This window comes from Periplaneta americana, chromosome 11 (assembly GCF_040183065.1).
Source record: "Periplaneta americana isolate PAMFEO1 chromosome 11, P.americana_PAMFEO1_priV1, whole genome shotgun sequence".
NCBI lineage: Eukaryota > Metazoa > Arthropoda > Insecta > Blattodea > Blattidae > Periplaneta > Periplaneta americana.
In genome coordinates this window covers 993704-1017274 of record NC_091127.1, presented here as the reverse complement: position 1 = coordinate 1017274, position 23571 = coordinate 993704, and the positions used below count along the sequence as shown (strand labels likewise).

The window sequence follows — 23571 nt, the reverse complement described above, 5'->3', positions numbered from 1 at the left end:
TCGTTAGTTGATTCAGAAAAGGTTCTCCTGTTCCTACTCAACATTAATACGAACTGACAGAGTGAGAAGGAAGAAAATTGACAGAGCACATGCTATGCAAAAGAAAGGAACTTTCAACAAAATAAGTTAGAACATTGTTACAAGAATGTGGACTGCTTCATGGCTCTTAGAATTAGTTCTCTTAATTTATATTAATTTCTTCCTCAAAAGTTGGGTGCTGAGAACATATGAGGAAAATATTTCTACTACATCATTGTCTCAATGAAGTTGCTGCGTTCTTGTTCTTAAAGGGAGAGCAAACACACATATGCTTATATTAGTTTCATAGTAAATACTTGAAGTAATGTTGAATAGTTGTTAGTTATGATCAATGTTGAACAAAACCATTTTCTTCAACCATGTTCTATGTTCAGACGTACTGGGTACTGGAGAAAATTATAATATTTATCTAGCAAAAATAAATTATTATATATCACCAAGAATTTTCGAAGTTCAGAGTAAAGAATCTACAACTTCAGTAAAAAAAATGTGGTATATAATTACGATGTTGGATTTAACAGTTTTTCATGATCCCCCCCCCCCACCCACCCACCCAAAAGAACGGCGCATAAATTACTTATCACGGTTTTGTATTTGGACTATTTTCACTTGAGATAAAATTAGCTTCACAGCTTGTGAAATGCTTCACACCAACATTTGAGATCATAGCTTAACAGAATGTTAAGATTCACTCTATCTTACTTAATTATTTCTGCTGTAATTTTCCAATTAATACTTCAATATTAATTAAACAAATTAATGTTTTTCTCAGAAAACTCAGTTTAATGATTTGAATTAAGTGATTTCTCGTATATATTACACACAGTGCAGCAATTTAACAGCATATAAAAAATACGTTCCTAATTGATTACTTCGATGTTTTATTCAGTTAAATTTTCTGATCTTAAAGGCACACTGCGTGTTGGAATAATTTAAATTTGTAAGTGTTCTGATACGGAAATGAAAGGTACATAAAAAAGTCAATAAAAAGCACACACACACAGTCATCTCTCTCTCCGTCTCTTTTCAGTATTTTAATTTAGAAATCTCAACCACATGATGAATGTTACCTACAGTAGGCAGGAAATGTAATTCCTGAAACCTACTATATAAAAATCACATACTAGCTACAATACGATCTTTCTGATAGAAGTCAAAGTATGTATTAAAATAAGGGATAATTAAATGTGCACATAATTATTAAATAAAAGAAGGGAATTGAGGATGAAGGCAACTACACCATAAAAATAAAATAATATACAAAGAGAGTATTGTTTAATAATTTGCAAATGAAATTTACAGTTCTTTAAAATAGACATAAAAATAAAATAAAGAAGACACTGTATGAAGAAACATTAAAAAATTAACATACACACGAATCAAACATCATTTTTGGTTTAGTTACAGGTTCACATGTCATAGACTTTGAGGAAAGGACCGAACAAACGAGCCATGCTATAGTTACGATCATGTGCAGTCACCAGGCTGGTCCATGCGACATCCTCGATGCAGGTTGCAGTCTTGTCCAATCATACCAAGACAAATTTCTTTTTCGTAATTTGCAATCAAGGAGACAGTCAATCATTTTAGTATTCCAAACCCAAATCCTCCCCCTCCATCTCCAAAAGAATTATTAAATGTTTCATACAGTAGTAGTGTCTGCTTATTATCTACAGATGGCATAGCAACGCTGTAATGTTGAAATCAAAACACTCATTTCATTTTTCCTCTTCACTATACAGCGTTCAAGTCAAAGAATACAAATTAAATAAAAAAATATGACTCTAAATCTTTTGTTCTCTATTATTACAATGCTTATATAAATCTTTTCTGACGTGATTATAAATAGCATTTTTAACAAGACAATGTTGAACAATGTGGTCTTAGATGCTGTAAGAATGACTGTCCTTCAAATGTTACATTTAACAATTTAGGCTAGTTAGAAAATCCCACACAGCATCACAAACCACTGCCAACAGTACAAAAGAATGTAATATCCAACTTTATAAGGATATAAACCAAGTATTACTCTGAGTATTGCCAACCGATAACATAAACTACTACTGCAGAGTAATTATACAGACTCACCCCCAACAGGAAGATTTGAATAATGTAGAGGGCAGTATGAAATATTTTGTGAAGCAAGTTTAATCTGATCAGTTGGTACTAATATCTGAAGTGAGAAACTTTGGCTTTCATTTCACAGATTGTAACATCACAGTTCACTTCTTTTAATGCAACTCTTTTATGTGCAACAAGCACATTAAACATGACTAGAAATTCGATTAACTCTTTAAAATAGCCATATAATTTGACTTTCTTAATGGTAATCGTCTTTACCGCCCTACTTCTTCTCATCATAATTAAAGGGAAAATTTGTACTCTTTAAGGAAATAATTTAGAATTGACTCCTTAATAGTTACTGTTATTATTTTAATATAAGTGAAGTTAACTTTTTACTTCACAAAGCATTAATCTGAATCTCAATAAATAAAATACTTATGATAAATAATATTCAATTTCAGTAGTTGCATTAGTCTCAAAATAATCAACTATTACAGCAACCATTTTTGTGGCTTTAGAGTTAGCCTTGCACTTAAGTTTTATTAATGTAGAATGCTATTACTAAGTGTGTATCAAAACACAATGAACTCAGCAGTTTATAAATTCATGCCATAGCCTAGATATATACACGGTTTTTTTTTTTTTTTTTTTTTTTTTTGAAAAGGAGCCACATTGCACTCTTGTGTAGCTTGGTGAGCAAGTGGCCAACTGACAGACAAAATTTTTCACTCTATATTTTGAGCAGAGTATACTAAGCAGCAACATCTCATTACAAACAAAATTTTATTATTGTATAAAATTTTATTAAAAGTAATAGTTACCGACATAAACTATACGGTTAAACAAATGGGGGGGGGGGAGGGGAATATGAACAACACCTCATGCAAGGGGTACGAAGGGAGAGAAGGGGAACTGGCCGTGAAGAGGAAAGACTCTGAGAAGGACCAAGACTGTCAAGTCATTCAAACTAACACACTGAGAATGCATATACATCACCTATCACCAAACTGTTTCTATAAATAATATTGTAAACCAGGAAACAGCTTCAACGAAACTATCGCATTTATATTATATTACACAATTCTCCAGTCAGAAGAATGTGGTTACCAGCTGGCTGCTTGCACATCAATAAATCCAAGCCATGAAGTAGTCCTTGAAGATCCTACATATGCCGATGTTCTTCATCTTAAGTTACTCTTTTCTTTTAGTGGTTTCCCTGTATTTGCAAATTTATCATGTTGCACCACACTTGAGAACCCAAAATGAGATGTGCAACAAATTCCTATTACATAACATTGTATGTATAGATAAAATTACTCAAATTTTTATAAAATATATATGTATGGGCTATTCCATATGAAATCGATCAGTAAAAAACCTCGCATTTTTATACTAATTTTTTTCCTATTTATACAAGGTGCTGAGGAGAGTGCATATTCAAAAATATACTATCGAAAGTCAAACGGTTTTCGTATTGTTGAGGGACAAATTTAGCGTATTTTATAAAAACAAGCCTCTTTCAGTGCTCAGAACTCTGGAACCATTTACTGCAGAACATTGAACGAGAGCTCATTTTGAAGCTGACATTTGGTAGGTTATGATAAGAAGTAATCCTTATTTTTATTGTACACAGAGAGACAGATAATCTGATTTTACTTACTTTTAGGCTTTTTGCCAATTTGTAAAAATATAAAAAAATATTGAGAAAAAACCTTGCATTATTAAGAGGGATTCGGCATGGTTTGCTTAGTGTCACGGCAATAAGTTTCGAGGGTATTAAATAGATTACTTTCACACGCCTAGACTTGAACGGCGCAGTACCGCTCGCACTGGCCGAGAGCTGAAGATAAGCGAGCGTTGGGCGTCATTTTACACCTGTGTTTATGAAAACCTGTGATAAAGCTAGCACAGCCATGACTGCTAGACAACACATTACGTGTTTGTCTCCTGGCCTTGCTTACCTCGGCTAGCTCCCACCTCACAGTCAGCTGGTTAGTTCACGCGCGTACTATTTATTTTCTTTATTTGATTTTTCAATACTTTATCAACGTACCATCAGTGAAAAATGTGTTTATTTGTACTTTCAATGCAGAATCTAACTATATATTTTTAAAATATTTTTTCCCTTGGCAAAGGCGTCTAATGAGGAAAAATCTAAATTTCTCCATTTCCATAAAAAGTAAGAAAATCTGTTTACATGTCAATATAAACTTTAATTTCTCAGGATCAAAATAAACCATGATTTTGAACATTGGGTGAAAAGGTTTTGGAGCTACAACAGTTTAAAGTTGCAAATTTTATGAAAATACGATAAATTTAAATATTTTTAATTTAAACACTATGAAGTTATGATGCCTTAAACTTTGCACAAAGCATTGTATCACAGTTCTCTACGTACAAAAAAAGTTTTACTGTATTTAGAAATTGTAAGGTCAATTTTCTCTATATTTCGGTCGATTTGAGATGGAATAGCTCGTATGTATGTATCTATCCACTGCCTATCTATCTTCACTTCGTGATTCGTGTTCCGCATATTGCGGATAGATGGCAGGACTGTGAGTCATTTTCAAGTTGCACACCACTTCGGCCAGCCACGCTATGCATGATGTGTATCTGTTAAGAGTTATGTCGTGTACTAAGGTGAGTGTATGTGTAAGTGTAGTGTAGGAATGAGTGATGATGAAGATGAGGAAGGGAGAAGGGGAAACCCAGTGCCGGCATGTAGCCTACTCCTACTGAATAACACCAGGCTTAACATCCCCTTTAACATTGACATATGCATGTGCACTGCACTGGGACTTAACCCAGGCATATTGATGCACAATCTGGTGATTAGAAGTTGTGCATCACCACCTCTCCTAGACCAGAGGTAGAAATCTTACATGAAAATCTCTGACCTCGCCGGGAATCGAACCCAGGCTGGCTAGTCTGGAGGCAGATCCACTACCACAGAGCTAGCTTGGCAGATTTTTTTATAAAATATTATGCAGAGTAATTTCATTAACAATAAGGATTAAAATGATAAGTTTTTCCTACCTTAATAAAATATACCATTGTTACAGCATGACATTCAAACTTTTCAATGAACTGGCTCCCATTTTTTCTTTGTGGTTCATGTAAGGAACAAAGTTTATTCATATTCTTCACATCCTGCTTCTCTAATAATAATGAATTCACACACTTTACTGGGGGAAAAATAGAGAGGGGAGAATTAACTAATGTGTTACATAGTGGAATGGACTTGCTGAAAAATAAACCAGTAAATTCAAATAATAAAACTTTCGTCAACATGTTTTATGTGTGTGCGTATAATGTAGTACTTTAAAACCACAGACAAATCAATTACGAACTATGCTCTACAATCTACATTACTCATACATTATTAGTTAATATGAATTAATTTTAACTTCAGCCTAATCTATTCTTCTTCAGCCTTTCAAAGCCTCCAGGGTCTGTTCCTACACTCACGAATCACCTTACATCTCTCCTGCTCTTTAGTCATAATAAAATGCTTACGTGGGAAGTCCCAAGTTACTTTCTGAACATTACTTCTTCATTTTAACTGCAAGCATGTCTGTGCTGGCCAGGAACCAAGTTCAACATTCTGTATAAATACGTCTTATGAGACGAAGTGATTCAAAAACTGACATGCCTATTGCATCACAGTTGTCCATCAGAGAAATCTAACAATAATTTTCAATTTGAGCAGTTGTCAGAAATGCGAGAAAAGTAGAAGTCGGAGGAATTGGAACAATAAATCTTGTAAATTCTTCAAGCTGACAGCTTCCTATTGATGACAGTGGAAACTACTCATCTGCTCTGTACATAAAGATATACATCTTCATAACAGACGCATTCCACAAAACAGATTAAATAAATTGCAATAACAGTAAATTATAAATAGAATACATAAATATAAGTGTCTGTAAAGAATATTTATAATGTAAAAATGATACATGCGTTTGTTTTCGTACAGATTCCAGCTGTACTCGGTAATATACTATGTCAATTGAACAAACACATTAAAAACTTACTTGACTACCTAACAATACAAACAAGTCAAAACTGCAAACCTCTGTAAATCGATGTTTGTGGAGAATCTTAAAACATTCACTGGCCAGAAATAATAAATAACGGAAATCTGTGGAGACTAGCAGATGAAGAACCAATTGAATGCAAATTAGAAGGTGTAAATGTAGGTGGGCATGTCAAACAAAGCCATTGAAAGACAGGAATTGGATTGGAATTCTCAAGGAGCTCGGAAAATAGAAAGCTCAAGAGGGACATGGAGAACTATAAATGAAGAAGTGCAAAAATTTGGGAGAACATGTAGGGAAATTAAGCCAATGGTATCAGAAGAAGGTCTCTCACTGACGCTGTATGCTTCTGTAAAGAGTTAACAGTGCTATTTAACCTTTTGACTGCTGATTTTTTTTACAAATTATTTTGTAGGTTGAACATGTATACATAAAACTTGGGGAATATATATTCTTAACATATCACACTAAATTATGAGTTAAAACCACGTTCAGAGATTGCATTCTATGTTTTGGAAGTCTTGTTTCTATTGCGTCACCCACGCTGTCAGTGACGGTCAACGCAAGGATACGTAATGAATTTGTCTGCTGTTACTCTGACAGCCAAAGCAGCGAGAAGGTTAATTTTATATACCACATGACACCATTCTTCTCTGACAACAAACAAATGACAGCAATAGTACATTCTAAAAGCTGTTTGTGGATGATCACATTTTAATTCAAAAAGAGAGTAAGACTACAGTTCAGCTCATAATCCAAGCACAATGATGAATTATTGATGTTATGGATCTCATGCAATTAAATGTTTCCTCTTTTATAGAAATAAGTATTTCATAACATAAACCAAAATAAATAGTGACAGATAAAGCATTGGGATGGTACCAATATAAATTTCTGAGAGGGAATAATTGCGCTATAAGAATATTAAGAATGTGCAGTTTATTGTAAGGACCACAGAATAAAGCAAAAAAAGAAATTAAACTTCAAGTTTTAACAGTTGGCAACATACCAAAGTATATCGGAAGTATTAAATTATAAGATCCAACTAGAACAGACTCATGTAAAAGCAAAAATACTTAATCAGATTAATAAAATGAAAACATCAGAAGTAAACCACAAATGTGTAACACAATAGTATGTGACAGATGCAAGGAAATAAATAAGGATCACAAAGCATAACACCAACATTAATAATTCAAGTAAATTACACACAGAAAGGATGGAAAACTTATGGCTACAGAATGGAAGAGAGTAAATAACGAAATACTTTTTTCTTGTATTAAGTTTTATAGTTAAACCTTTGTATAATGCCTGTACTTGCTAAGTTTCCAAGTATTTTTAAAGACGTTGTAGCACACAAAAATTTGATTTTTAGATTGAGTTAATGATATGGAATTAATTTTATCCCCAAGCTGCATGTAACAAGAGTAAATTATTCCACCTTACTTACTGTTACCTTTCACAGTTTTCAACTAAATAAATAAATCACCATTTCCCCCAATATATTTATTTAACAGCTGGCCTAAAAGTTGAAAAAAATCTGTAAGTGAAGCAATTGGTGACCTGTATAAACGTAATATTATACTGCTTATTTTGGCCTGATTCCAACGACTTCAAAGATTTTTTCTGTAGAAACATTTATGACATTTAGAATCTTTACAATAAAATTTGTTTTCCTTACTGAAGGATGAGATAATGTTGTGTAACAAGAATGTCCATTTGTACGAGCCTCTATAATTTAGATCATCTTCAATAGCACAAAGCCATCATTACCAATCCTGTTAATTCTCTGCAGTCACGTCACATCTTACTACTACTGTCCACATTCCTTAACTTCACGATAAATATAACTCTACATTGAACTGTAGATATGTGTACAGGGTGGAAGGGAACCTATGTATTACATCAGTAATAAATGAAGTCAATGCGAACAAGTTTAGTCAAGTTTTTGATACGTCCAATAGTTTTGAGAATACGAAATGTAACGTGTTGCAACATTCCTTGAGGTCATTTCTCTGCAGTGAATGTAAGTGCAATCATCCACTCTGCAAGACCCATGTAAAGCGATTGGTGTAGCGGTACGCATGGAAGCTGATGGGGGTCAGTTGACCGCAGTTGAAATGATTTTGTTCCTTTTTAAGAAAAAAAAAAAAAAATTACTACATAAAAATTTTAAAATTATTTTTAATTATTTTAATTAAGTCTAATGTTACATAAAATTTAACAACATCAACGTACTTTATAAACAAAAAATTAATTTATAATTATCCATTTCGTTCATTTGAGCTTCACAGACCATTGAACAAATTTATCTGTTTAGGTTTTTAAAGTTGAAGGCTAATTTTTCCCACCTAGTATGTGCAATCAAGAAGGATGGAAGTGCTTCAGGTTGTCCAAGAGATGAGGAACAAAGTGGCCCTGGACAAGTCGGCGCATCAATAGCCGAGAAGTTGGCACACAGTCCAGAATTCATGAGCCGTGTTCTCTATTGAGGGAAGGTGCATTGGAGTCCTTGGGAAATCGCCAATGTGAATTCGCACTGCTTGCCTTAGAGTGAAGTGTAATTTTTCTACATTCCATTTTAATGGAAGATTGAAGAGGATTTACTCCTAAAAACTATCAAGATATTTCGTTGTTCAGGGTCATTTAGAGGTTATAAATGAGTGGCTTTCAGATGTAATAAAGGCACAGTGTTTTCAACATAATGATATGTTGCGTGTTTTTATTTTATTGCATAAAAATTTAATTTTAATTTCTTAGTAAAAATTCAGGCTTAGTAATAAAGGTTTACACGGACCAAAATTTTAAAACAAAAGAAATTAATAACATTTACTCAACTTATTTGTGTTATAATAGTGCATCTGGGAAGCAAGCATATCAATAAATTATAAATAAATCAATTTGTGTAATGTGAAAAAGAGTACACTGGTCATTGCTGATTCATGTTGTCACTCATTATTGTGTATTAATCAAATTTCCAGTTTCTAATCGAGTCAAAAACCCCGATAGAATTGATATTTAATCCTTGCAATGGATTCGGTGAAGTCCAGAGGGCATAATTACTCAAATCCACTCTCCTCACCTCCACTCTGGCACCCACTGGGATCTTTTACGGTGGCGAGGGTGGCATGTGAAAGCAAAAGAGAGGGTGGCATGTGAAAGCAAAAGGGAAGCTACTGCATTTGACTTGCCCAAGAAAAACTGGGAAAAAATGGTGAATGGGAGAAAAATTAGGGGCAGAAGAAGATATCAGATAATAGACAACATTAAGATATAGGGATCCTATGCGGAGACTACGAGGAAAGCAGAAAATAGGGAAGAGCAGAGAATGCTGGGTTTGAAGTGAAGGACCTGTCCTTGGACAGAAAACTATGAATGAAAATAACTGAAGAATGAATCAATTAGCTTCCAATTTAATGTGATATACTGTTCCTATAATGCATTATTAAATTAAAAATGAATTAATTATGAGGATTGTATATTTGCCAAGTGAGGAGTAAGATTTTTAGTTTTTTTTATTTTTGTTGTGAAAAATGATTTACATGTTATTTCTTCAAAAGAAAAAAAACTCTATCACAGGGTGCAATAAAAGCCTGTAAAAACATTTAGTGCTTGTCCTAATTGCTGAACCTAAGAAGCCGTTAAAGATTTCTGCCTGAGTCTGACCAATGGACTTGGTTGGACTTAAGCCCATACCCGTGAAGACATTGTGAATCATAGCATGATTCATACAACGAAATATATACATATATTGAAGTTGAACAGCGTTATTTCAACTTTGGGAGACACACACACATATTTACACACTCACTTTGAACCAAAACAAAACCTCCAGGTAATATACAACTAAAAATACACAATGAATTAAATACGTCTAACTTCACATTAGTGTCTTAAAACTGATTATTATTAATATTTAAATTTCAATCAGCAATATAAAAATATATAATTCAGATTGATATGTTTAAGAAACCAACAAAATTTTATGGTAATAATTAGGTCTATAGCCTCTATTATATATGTAGCTAGCATAAAGCCACAAGTGATCACTTATTTTGTGTTCAAATGTAGCAAACAGTGATACAGACAAGTGTACACTTATGATGCAATTTTTAAGACCGCACTACAAGCAAGATGAAATATTAATATTTACCAGTGCAGTCTAAAGACTAGGAATGCAGAGTGATATTTGGGACACAGTAAATCTCTCTCGTGGAACAGACTAGACCTCAAATCAGATAATGAAAGAAATCTGAATACTAGAAAGCTCAAACAGAAATGTGAAAATAGTAGGTATCTTGTTTTTTAATATAAGAGATTTCACTATTCTAAATGCTTCCTAAGCATCCTATTAAATCGAGATACAACTTTAGTTCAGCATAAAGATTTACAGGCACATAGAGTCTTCATTAAAATTTTATTACGTTGGGTAATCTATACCAATTAATTTGTTTTGTAGACAAACTTACTTTTCTGACTTCATATTCTTATACTTACTTCTCTTTTCCATCAATTAGAACAGTGCATTCTTTTGATATATCTTTTTTCAATATTCTAATTATGGGATAATGGAGTTAATGCTTTCAGTTGATATTTGTACATCTTGATTACACAACTTTTAACTCTATATCACTTTGGAAAACGTATTATATTCTTTCGCGTGATATTTGTGTGTAACTGGGAAAGGTTCTTTTCCATGGTGGCACAAATTGTACGTTTACTGGCACAAAGTTTTCCCACTCAGCACCTCTAAATTGCTTACCAGTAACTACTGGTTTATAAAATAAATAAAGTGTCTTCTGATGTGACAAACATTTTGAACTGACTGGATTATTCTTTCAGAAAATTAAATTTAATGTAGATTGCATAAAATTTCTTTTCACCTTTGATATGAATGTCGAAGGAAATACAATTCTGAAATTTTAAATACCGGTTAATGTATTTATCTCATTTTAGCAAAAAAAGCATTTTAAAACCCGATTTTTTTAAATTAAAAATCAATTTTTCAGAAGAAGATTTCTGGGATATGCAGCCACTCTACACATTTATCTATAACAAACTGTTGAATGATGCGTCTGTATACTATAACTAGATTATGTACAACTATCTGAGATCTTACCCCAAGCTTAAGTACAGTGCAAAAATGAAAACGTACAAAAGTGTGTACACAATCCATTTGACCTGGGAAGTTTCTCACTGGCATGGAATGTACAACAGCGTAACTGTCATTAGGATCTTTTTTTATATATATATTGTACATTTAATGTGTTATTTACACAAATACTATATGTTGGCTACTGCACAAATAAATAAGTTAGTTTCATTTATGTTATATATACACAACTGTTCAAAATATCTGCTCCTGTTTAGTTGCAACACGTGGTAGTGCACAGTCCATATGAATGCAATTTGCAAATTTGATATTACCTAAAACAGTACAACGAAAAACCTTCAAATAATATCCCGTAATAAATAAATAAATTTGTGTAGTAAATTAGATATAAAAAAATAGTTCTGGTAATAGTGGTGGTGGCGGCAGCAGCAGCAGCAGCAATAGTAGTAACAGGGTGACTGTGGTTCTTGTGGTAATACTGCTGACGATGCTAATGATGATATTAATGATAAAATATATTAAATCTACTTGGTATTAAGAAACTGTTTAAAAACAGACATTTAGAGTTAAATAAATTATCACTTCTACTGCCATTACTTAACAACATTCCAATATATGGGGAGCTAGGATGTGTGCATTTTATTCCGACGGCATTGTAAAATAATAAAAAAGAAGATTAAAGAACACATCTGTTCACAACGTAATAAGAAAATTAAATGTATTTAGTTAACAATATTATTTACAGATCTATTCGTCACTTTCTTTTGATGCCATGTGTAAAAATTCACATTTTTGGTCACAAAACCTATATCTTTTTTAAGGACATGCTTGTCAACAGATAAAGTTATGTTAAATACAGATTGACCAAGTTAAATAACAGCGCATAATGCGAGAATTGCACAATATAATTCTGTAAAGTAAAGCACAATCGATAGGAAATCTCTCCGAGATTTGTTCCGTCAAACCTGCAAGGGCATTGTTGCGTCATCTGTCATCTAGACTGACAAGGATGCATAACCTGCCTCATTCGTTTCTGCACTTGCATGGCAGGTGACGCAACAATGATCTTGCAAGTCTAACAGAACAAATCTTTGAAAGATTTTCTATCTATTGTGCTTTGCGTTACAAAATTATAATGTACAATTCTCACATTATATAGTGTTATTTATGTATACATTTAGTACAGTCACCCTGTACCCAATATTTTATATGGCATATTGCCAATAATGGGTTGGAATCCATATTTTAACATCATTCTCACTGACTAGTTTCTATTATGTACCCTACATGTCATGTTGCCAAAGAGAGGAAAAAATGAAAACTGAAATGTTTCAGAAATGAGCTTATTGGTGCTAAACATACATCCTTAGCATTTTAACATTATATGGTTCCTTAAAGTAGGGAGAATTGATACAAAATTTAATTATAATGAAAATGTCTCTTTTAGTATAAAAGTACACAAAAGATTACTGTCAGTAAGTAAGTAGAGAGTAAAATATTTTACTAGTTCCTTCGCAGTGTAACAATCAGTTATTGAATTTTTTTTTTTTTGCGACTCAGAAATTGCACAAGAGAATACCAATTTAACTAATACAAGTCGCAGCATATTATTAAACATAAACTATATTGCTTGCATACCTTGTTTCCGTCACTACATTTCATAATACTATAATACCACGGATGTGTTTTTTTTAACTGTACCTCCATAACACAAGTTTTCCTACAGTACATAAAGAAAAGGGTTTTCTACATTTTGTCTGATACCTAAAGAATAATTTTTCCGTAAATAATATTAACTATGTTATTACCTGTCAAGTGTCTTGTTTGTGGTTTTATGTGAACATTAATCATAAAATTATGGTGATCACATTCGAGCAGAAACAGAGTAATCACTGAGTCAACCTAGGCCATAAGCATGGCCATAACGTTAGTCAATTTTCCTGGTTGAAGTTCTCAAAATTAATATAATGGAATCTTCCTGTGGGTGACATCTTGTTCCGAAAGTTGTGAAGAACTACACGATAACTCTTCTTCCACAGATTTGAGACTGTCCAATTTGGCTGCCATGAAAGCACTTACAAAAAAGAGGCAGTACTGCATTCATAGAAACTTGGGTGAGCCCACTAGAATTTCATTTCAAAGCAATTTTTTTTATCTTACTCAGAAGTTTTAAAGCTATAACAAAGAACATTAATAACAATTTTAATTAAGAGTGCATAAAACTAATGTAATGGTTGAATAGTGATTTTAGCAATCAATATTCAGGAAACTGTAATAGATTTATCGATAAGCTATAAATACTACCAAAATAAAGAAATTATATAATTTTTCCATTCCTCTTATGGCATTTTCTCTAGACCAAAAATACAATATGGCGTTGCTACAAAAACTATTACTTTTTTCTCTCTCTTTTGTGGAGGAGGAACTCGAGGGCTTGCACTGCAGCCTGAGGCTTATTGTGCTTACCACTCCTGTTCTGTGAATGATTTGGGTAGTCAAACGGCTGCGCTCTTGTGCAAGTATAGCATGCCACATTATAAACTTAACCTGGGTTATTGTATGGATGGTGAAAAAATCCAACCAAGTAACTTCAATCTGGGCCCACTTGTTTCACGTCAGACATGCTATTACTTCACAGTGGACAAAATGTTAATTTAGAAGCTGGCTGGATTACAAAACCAATATATGTCGACAGTAACATTCATGCTATTCAACCAATCAGGAGGGTGACCCTTATTTGTTCCAAACCTAATATTAAGGATGCACGATTTGTTGAATGGGGAAAGGAGGGCTTACTGCCTAGGGCCACTACGGGAAGGAGAAATTCTAAACAGTGGAAAGGAAAAGAATAATTAAAACAGTGAAACTGGGTATAACTGCTAGCTTACAGAATTCAAGAAAATAAAACTTCGTGATGGCGTCAATGGTCGAGAACACACAATGACGAAAAGAACAGATATTGTTTGTTTGTTATTATAGCTGTGTTGTAGAGCGATCTTTTTTTCCAGAATGTCATTTCAATGGTATCATTATTTACAGAAAATTACAACACAGTATTGCAAATAGTGTGTTAAATTTAAAAACAAACTTCGCAAGGACAACAATGAATAATTGTGAGATTTAATACGAATTAGTATTAAAATATCCGTAATTATGTTTCGTAATTGCCTATTTCCCAACACGTCGAATTGCTGGTACAGAATAAGACTAATGACGGTCATTTCATTCATAATGCCTTGAACGATTTTATGGGACATTAGAAGTGATCACAATCTTCCCGATAATTACGATATTTTTCACATCTTTTTTTTTGATATGGTATTCTATGAGTCAGCATTTAGGGCGACTACTGCAATTGAGCATTGCAAGTATTCAATCTAAAAGTGAAATGCAGAAAATAATAAAATATCACTGCAGTCCTGGGCACGAAGGGGTAATGCATGGAAAAGGAGAAACCTCGTCATGCCCTTACAAACAAATGCACAGTAAGGTACTCATCTGCGTCACTGATCCAGTAAGAGCTGATAATACGGGCAGTACATCATGCAGTGGCATTTAATACAATATCTGTCTGCTACCTTGCATAACACACACATGTAGCTTAGAAGTTGAATCCTTTATTTTATTCATTTCTGGTATAGATCACTCTCTGGGGACTAACAAGCCCAGAAGGAAAGTGAGTCTCTCCTTATTTATCTTCTCTTTTTACTAGTTACACCACTGTCACGTGACTGTAGTTGCATCAATGGCGGAACTTGTATCTTTAATGAATCACAATTTCTGTCCATATTTCATGGAAGAAAACATGACTACAAAATAAACGGTTTTTAAGTTTTTTGTAACAAGGAGGATGTCATTCTATTTGAATAAAAACTAGACCAAAAAAATAAGAAAATTATTTTCTTAAACTACAGTTGGCAACTCAGGAGCACCGAGACTGAAAATATTTACTTGTTCAGTTCTATTCACGAATACAGTATTATTCAATGTTACTCAAGACGGCGTTTCTGCTTGTCAACAATTTGTCTACTTTGTTCATAAGATGTCAGTGGAAGCCTCAGAAGCCAAACTTGAACGACTATCACAAGATCCAACCATTTTTCAAATCCCCTAATAAACACACTTAATTGTGAAGTGTTGCTAATATTAGTGCTTTCATAAATTCAAACAAAAACCACAAAAAAAAAAAAAAAACTGTATTTTAATTTCTAATTGATTTTCAATATCACACCCCATTTCTTCGATTCTACTTGTCAGTGTATGTCGAGAAAATGTTTAAATAAATTGAGTCCCTGCTACAATGCAGCACTGCTCACATTAAGGCTTCATGTTTGTTACAATTTGCTGTGGAGTTCGATAACCAACTCTTACAAGGTTTTCAATATTTACATTGGCAAGCTTATCATCTCTTACATGATCCAGATCTTCTAGGTTCGTTATTCATGTTTTTTCTAAACAAAATCATGATGATAATTAATTATTATTGCAGAATATTCATGCAGGCAACCTAAAATGCTATCGTACATTATTTTAGATTAGTTCTAAGCTTAGTTATAGATTTGTCTGTCACTATGGTGGCCTTCTTGAATGCAAAACTTATTCTAGTTCTTATGTCTTCTGACAATTGTAGCACGATCCATGAAGAGCCTGCCTTATACAATCCGTCACTGAGCAATGGTTACTTTACTGTGTACTCGTACTGGTACTGTCTCAACTGGGGAAGATGGAGTGGGAGTTGGCAGTGTTAGTGCCCAGGCCTGTTTACTGTAATGACAGTCATTACTTAAGCATTGAATTAAACATTCCAATCATAGAATTTTCTTCATATTTCAAACCTTGATATATGACTGGAACTTGAAGACGTTACTCTCATACAGAATAACAGTATCTCTGTAAGAGCTGAACGGTTCAATCATAATATTGTAATTTGCAAACAGATATACTGTAACTTGCTCTTCAAACCAAACACAGCAGTTTAAAAAGAATGTTATTTAAATTTTAAAGACATTAATTTTATGAAAATAGTTTAATTTTTTGTTTTAACTTATTCGTGTAAACATACTGTAATTACATATAAGTGATCACATAACATAATTACTCAAGCTTTACAAGCATTATTACATCCACTACCCTCAAATCGGAGTATGAGCTAAACAACATTCCGTTGAAAACTCATTCTATTAACGATTTTATGAATACATTTTTATTATGTATATGGTATCATCAATTTCCTTCGTCATTGATAAAAAGGAAATCGATGTTGACAAGAAGAAAAAATTATAGCCTGTACAAATTATAAGACAGTCTACAGCACAGCTGTTCAACTTTGCGCGCGCACACACACACACACACACACACACACGCACACACATACATGCACACTCACAATATTCACAAACAAATGAGACCTTATTTTACTAAAACGTTTCACTGTCAGCAAAATGTCTTATAAAATTATACTCTTACTACTATTGACTTACTTTAATTCACGTGATAGAAAGGTTCCAAACCTGAAGTTGACAACTCTTGCACAATAAATATTGGTCTTTCAATTTTGTTGGTATCATAACCACATTTCATGTGTTATAGTACACCAACAAAATGAGCACAGCTATACATGTGAAGGCCAATGATTGGTGCTTAATTAAATAACTTACAAACAAGCATCGAAAAGAATGTGAATATATAAAGAGGTACATATGGCAGTTTAGTGTGATGGAATTTTAGGATTAACTCCTGCAGTTATGAGGCAAGGATGACAAATATACAGGTATTCTTCTTGTACAACAAGAAGCTACATTAAGGAAACGAAGTATCATTTGAGGACGGGTTTTAGAAACTTTAAATCAAGGCTACTCTAGCAATGATCATGATCACATCACAATGAAAGACTAGATACTCAGTCCCGTCAAATGAAAACGATATTTATTTAATCTAAATTTAAATTACATGAGTGAACCTTATGGTGGGGGTAAGCAAGCTAGCTACCTGCAAGTGGAAGTGTAGCAAGGAAGGGAAGTTTCCTAGTCCAGATACCAAATGGCCTATATGCTACATGTTCAGTTGCCATGGTGACTGTCACTGAATACGGAGTTTGGTGTTCAAAACAGCTGAGGGAGAAAGTGCCAATTCTTAAAAAGTAAAAATGTTTGATATGCATTCAGACTACAGCATATGGAGTTCTCTAGGCAAAATTACCAGCAATCTTTTACCGCCAAAACTTTCCTGCTTTGCGTGGTCTGTGAAACTACAGCACTCTCATATGGTGCAACTGGAAAAACAGAAATGTTGCGAGTATCATTTTGAATGTTCCGTCAGGATCCTTCTCCTAGATTGTTAAAAACCTGAAGACGCAGATATGGTTTAACAATATTAAGCGTTGGGAGCCGTGCAAAAACTAGCGGCTAACGTACCAGCACAATTAAAGATTTCACTTGAATATACAGCATGTTTACCGTGAACCTTCAACATTTTAAAGTTTATTTTTAATTTAATGTCAGATGTGTAGTTGTGATTCTGGTCGGAAAGTAATTGCAGGCTCAAAACGTTTTTATAACATGCCAGAGCCATAGTAAAGCTGCAACAATGAATAATTTATAAAATGGCGACAATTAGCGAGCGTGCCCGTGCTGTTTGGTGGTATGCAGAGACGAAATCAGTTATTCAAGTGCAGAGAAAATTCTGTCATGAGTACAATAAGAACCTGCTGACATTTAAGACTATTAAGAAGTGGTGTAATAATTTTTTTGTATTGAAAGGACACGGTGGCGGAAATCCCGGTATCCAGGAAGAGGCTATTGAAAACCAGACAAGCAGTAAGAGAACTTGGACTGAAACTGCCAACAATACACAAAATTCTTTAGCAACAATTACAGATACAGATTTTGCAGGAAATCAACCCCAAGGAATTTCATTCTCATCCCTTATAATTACGTTACAAAATAAATCTTATTTTTTTACAAATGTTGCAACATCACTCCCAAGTCTGTTCAAACATTTGTGTCGATGTAATACCAACTTTAAAATACTCACTGCATAAACATTTTTGTCCATATCTTTTGGCCAGTTTATGCTCTTAACTTTCACTTCTTCATCTGGTGAAAATAGTTTTCCTGAAATATTTTTTATACTTTGGAGACAGACAGAGTTCAGTTGGTGCAAGGTCGAGGCTGTAAGGGGAATGCTCCAGAACTTCTTGTCGCGTTTTTCCAAAAGTAGGTGGAGCTACACTGTCATGCAAGAGCTTAAAACTCTGGGATAGCATTCAAACTCGTTTTCGATGAATAATTTATGCAAAGTTTCTACATAATAATCAGCATGAATTGTTTCCTTTTTGTGAATAATACCAACCATACGAGTTCCTTCTTGTCCCAGAATACCTTGTCTTACTTTATGGGGTTTGTGTGTATTGATTTTTTTTTTTAAGAAATTTGGAAGCAATCCTCTCACAATCCCGACCTTTTACCCTTTGATTTCCACCTGTTTTGGAAGCCGAAGGAACACCTTTAAAGAAAGAAACGATTTTGATCTAATGAAGTGAAACTTGAGACCACAAACTGGCTGAAAGATATGAACGAAATATTTATGTGGGGGTATTTTTAAACTAGTGTCACATTCAGAAATGTTGGAAATTATTTCTTTCTCAATTTTCAACATAAACTCCATTTTGGAACGTGAATATCAGCAGTAAGAACAAAATTGTCATTTGTTTTATCCTAACGAACCTTACTTTTGAAACATCACACAGTACCCTGGTAGATTCATCAGTGAATGGAGAAGTAAATGCGAAAATAGGGTCAGCTTACACCATAACTGGGAATGATGATGTGCACATACTTACGACCATTGATTAACATTTGGCAGGGAAATGTGTTTGCAGCATTTAATGCAGTATGAAGAGGAAGGAAACAACTTGTCTGACTGAACAGTAGTTCTCATTTCTTTTGTTTTTGTTTTTCATTGTTTTTTCTTGTTCACTTTAACACTTATATTAATCAAAAACAAATGTTAGAAGGTGTAATTCTGCTTCACAATGAGAAACTCAACTGCGCATTATCAGATCACCCATCATATAATCATAAGCTGGAATTCTGTAATCATTACACCACCGCAAAGCATGAAAGAGATTTAATGGAGAGAATTTCTTTTATTGAAGGAAGTTCAATTTTGGTGACATGATAAATGTAAGGAGCTTCCCAATATTGACTAAAATTTACTAAGCAGATAACGTGTTTCCATACTGGCACACGGGAATGAAATATAAACAAATTGTCAAAACAAATTTCGTCTTCATTTGACTGTCCCAAGTACGATTAATACTGTACCTCCTTGTATACATTTTTTCATAAGTTACACTAAATTGTGTTGAAAATAATGATGAATTCCTCTATAGATTTAAAACATTATTGAAACAATACACTTTTATAATATTTGTTATATACTGCCGAGAAAATTTAAATTATGAAGTGCATTTTTTAATATGCAATATGAACAATTAAATAGAACATGTCTGTCGAACATTCTAAACAATTCATGCTGGTAAGTTTGAAATAAGTTGATAAGGTCACTTTTAACCACGTTTATTTATACAGCTTATTTCCTAAAGTAGTTCAAGCGACTGACTGTTTTATAATTAATAGGAACTATGCATAATGTGGTATCTTGCTGTCTCCAAGTATTGCTAATAAATAATATCGCACAGAAATACCAGGTAGGTGGAAATTTGCGCAATAATATACAAGGTTTATATTAAACTCTATAAGAATGCTACAGTTAAGGAAGGACACAGGTCTTTACTGGCGGATATTATTTTCAAAATGTTGCATCACTACAGAAAATATATGCAGTCTTCGGAATATTTTACAGTAATGAAGCTAAAGTGGTGTTGTTACAATATCTTTACTCGTCAAAACCAAATCTTCTACAAAAAGTAAAAAATAACAATTGACTGAATAAATTGAAGCTACGAAAATAAACTGCACAGCAATTATGAACCCTGAAATGAAAGCGCACAAACCAAATGAAACTGCTTGGAAAGCAATAGTGGTGTTTTTTCTATTGGTTATTTTAAGATGCTTTTTCAACTGCTATGGTTATATAACGTCTGAACAAGATGAAGGTGACAATGCCAGCGAAATGAGTCCAGGGTCCAGCACCGAAAGTTACCCAGCATTTGCTCTTAATGGGTTGACGGAAAACCCTGGAAAAAACCTCAACCAGGTAACTTATCTCAACCAGGAATCGAACCTGGGCCCACTCGTTTTACAGTCAGGAATCCTAACTGTTATCCACAGTGGTGGACACATGGTGTTCTCGATTAACATTTGAAATAAATTATACAGTATATATATCAAAACAAAATCATTAGTTATTTCAAAGTTAAATGAACTTATTACAACAATACATAGAATATAAACTCTGGTTTGCAAATATGAAATACAAACTGGGGTGAGTGAGTGAGTAGTGGGCTTGAAGAATGAAAAAGCTTTATCAGAATATACAGAACAAAATGTGTAATAAATACAAATTAACTTCTTCCAAGCATACCAACATTTCATTTACTTTAAATAGGGTCAATAGCTATTCAAAATGGACTTTGATGAAAAGAAAAATACAGAATTCCTTCAGTGTAACAGGAAAAATGTGATACAAATATGCTACAGGTGATCTGTCTCTGAAGATAATATACAACTTTTACTTCATTCATTTGCACTTACTAACAAAGTGAATATACAAAACTATAATGCACTAGTGAAAGCCCCAATTTCATAAAAATAACTCCATTTAACATAAGTAGTAAATAAAAATAATAATACGTGTAAAAGCTACGAAGAATAATAAGTTCTGAGTACAGTACTACATATTTTCAAAAAGTTGCATATAATACTTCATTTTTGAAAATAGTAACCAAAGAAATATGACCATGAAAAGCACAGAAATATGTTTAAAAAAGTTGACTAAATATCTTAATCACTTAGTAGTTAGTTTAGATGTGATGTGTGACTAATGGAAACAATTTTATTTATTACATGGAGAGCATAATCATCAAACCTTGCCTCATAACACACGCAAAACTTCCCAGTACAAATGTTCATAATCTATTACTTACAACTTACTAATGCTCATAAAAACTATTCTAATCCATTACTCCGTAGATACAGTAATCATAACCACTGCAGAAATTATAATCTGGAGATGGTGGGGGTTATCTCTTGCCATGGTTTTAGGCTATAACCAATACTGGGATTCACCACATCATGGTGATAAAGTCACGGCCAAAATAATAACTAAAATGGCTACGACTATTAACAGGCAGATTATGATGAGGATTTTTTTCTGTGAACAAAAAAAAAAAGAAAGAAAGAAAACTTAAAATTGTGTTACAAAAACATAAGTAAAAGAAGCAATATGAATGGCAGATATCATTTCTAATTAACTCACTGAGTATATTTAATTACTTGTTATTAATTTCATTATAAGAAATTTAGTGTGTCTTATACACACTTCAATGTAAAATGTAAAGTAGATACTTTCAGGAAATTGACAAGAAATTAAATTAACCACAAATCAATGTGACTTGAATTATTTCCTTACTTTGATAAAATTTACAGTGCAATTTCCAAGAAAAGTTGTACTTACAGTATTAGAAGATGCAATATATAGGGAAACAGAAGTTTTTAGTTCTAATCTACACTTCTTTTAATAATAATAACACTGGTCTGCATGGGTTTTGTTGTTTTGTAAAAAGGGAAGTAATGGAAGAAATGGGACTAAAGTCAATTCTCCACTGTATACAAAATTACCAGGCCAACTGGATGGACCATTTACAATGGATATCATCGCACAGAATCCCAAGAGCTATGCTTCGTTATCTCCCTCAAGGAAAGAGATCACTGGGATGTCCAAGAAATGCTGGAGGGACAATTCTTCTTTGAGACCGTAACAGGCCACATGGCCTTAATACTTGGAGGGATGATGATGAAAAAAGAAAGTGCTTCTGAATCAGAATTTTATGCTGATTGCAAAAATGAAATCTGTTTTCGTATATCACATCAGAATTTTTTACAATGCAAAATTTCATGTTCCTTATATTTTTCATAATACAGTAAATCATTTTTTTCTGCACTTGACATTATTTGTTAAAAACAATTATTTGAAAGGCAGGACAGTTTATAATTTCAACTTTATTAGTTAAAATATGAAAGAATGCTGGTATTCTTCTTTCTATATAAATTAAAGCCTAGTCTATTTCCGACCTTTTAGTAGCTTAAAAAGAACTGTGGGTAAGACACCCATTATTTATTCTTGAGGATTCTTATCTGTCTGGACCCAACATCATCTATAAACAGGAAGTTTAAATCCAAGTGTTTTCAGGTCATAAAAATTTACTCCTTTAAGAACTTGCTATTGAAACAAACCATGAGGGAGTTAATTGATACAGACTACTCATTAAAAACCCTTCAGAGATAACCTACCCCTATTAAACTTGTGTCATGTGTCAGCAGAGTTCTCCTTTTTCTGTGAGAGTACAGAATAACAGTGTTTAACAGAAATGTCGAAACCTGTGAAATTACATTGAATGAACCAATTTGTGAAACTCTAGATAAAGACAGTAAGTGTTCTGAATACCTTTGTATTAAATTTCCCTCATTAACCTATGAAAAAAATTGAAGCCGGTGTGTTCATTGACCCATAAATTGGAATATTATAAGTAGACATGTAAACGATGCCTAGAATGCATTCAGAAACGTTATTAATTTCCTTCGAAATAAAAACGCCTGTAATTATGTTAACATAGTGAAAGTGACGTTACAAAGTTTTAAATAGGTTGGTCGCAACATGAATGTCAAAGTACATTTCCTTCATTCCCATCTGAATTACTTTCCTGATAATTTAGGAGATTTTAGTGAGGAACAAGGTGAAAGATTTCACCAGGATATAAAAAAAATGTGAACGAGGTATCAAGGAAAGTGGAGTGGTAACATGCTGGATGTTGAAAAGGGTCTGCTGTGAACAACTTCGAGAAGGTCAAAAGGAGCAAATCTGAAGCACAATATTCAGATAAGATTATGAATGTGATTGTTGATGGTTAATAGCAAATTGTACTCCAGTTTTTTCTCACAAAATGCTTGTTGAAAATAATTTTCATGACGTTTCACAAAGCTACAATTTCATTTTTGGTAGTAATTAATTTATTAGCTTCTGTTCACATTTTTATGATTTGTATCAAACCTGACTTATTAGAACAAATTGGAGATTATTTTGGGATTCAGCACAAAAAATCCGTTATGAATGCAAAACAACAGAAAAAAAAAAGTT

General features: G+C 33.3%; 1 protein-coding gene across 5 annotated transcripts in view; it reads right to left on the bottom strand.

The window, feature by feature from the left end:
- Syx1A (Syntaxin 1A) overlaps nucleotides 1-23571 on the bottom strand; it is a 259380-nt gene that overhangs the window by 25521 nt on the left and 210288 nt on the right. For 3 of the 5 annotated variants that reach the window (XM_069838804.1, XM_069838805.1, XM_069838806.1), the window contains one exon: nucleotides 1298-21588. The exons of the other annotated variants lie outside the window; for them this stretch is intronic. In XM_069838804.1, coding sequence (XP_069694905.1) covers nucleotides 21508-21588 — 81 coding nt within the window. In that variant the 3' untranslated portion in view covers nucleotides 1298-21507. Of the gene's footprint in view, nucleotides 1-1297; nucleotides 21589-23571 lie in introns of those variants that run through there. 5 annotated transcript variants of the gene reach the window in all.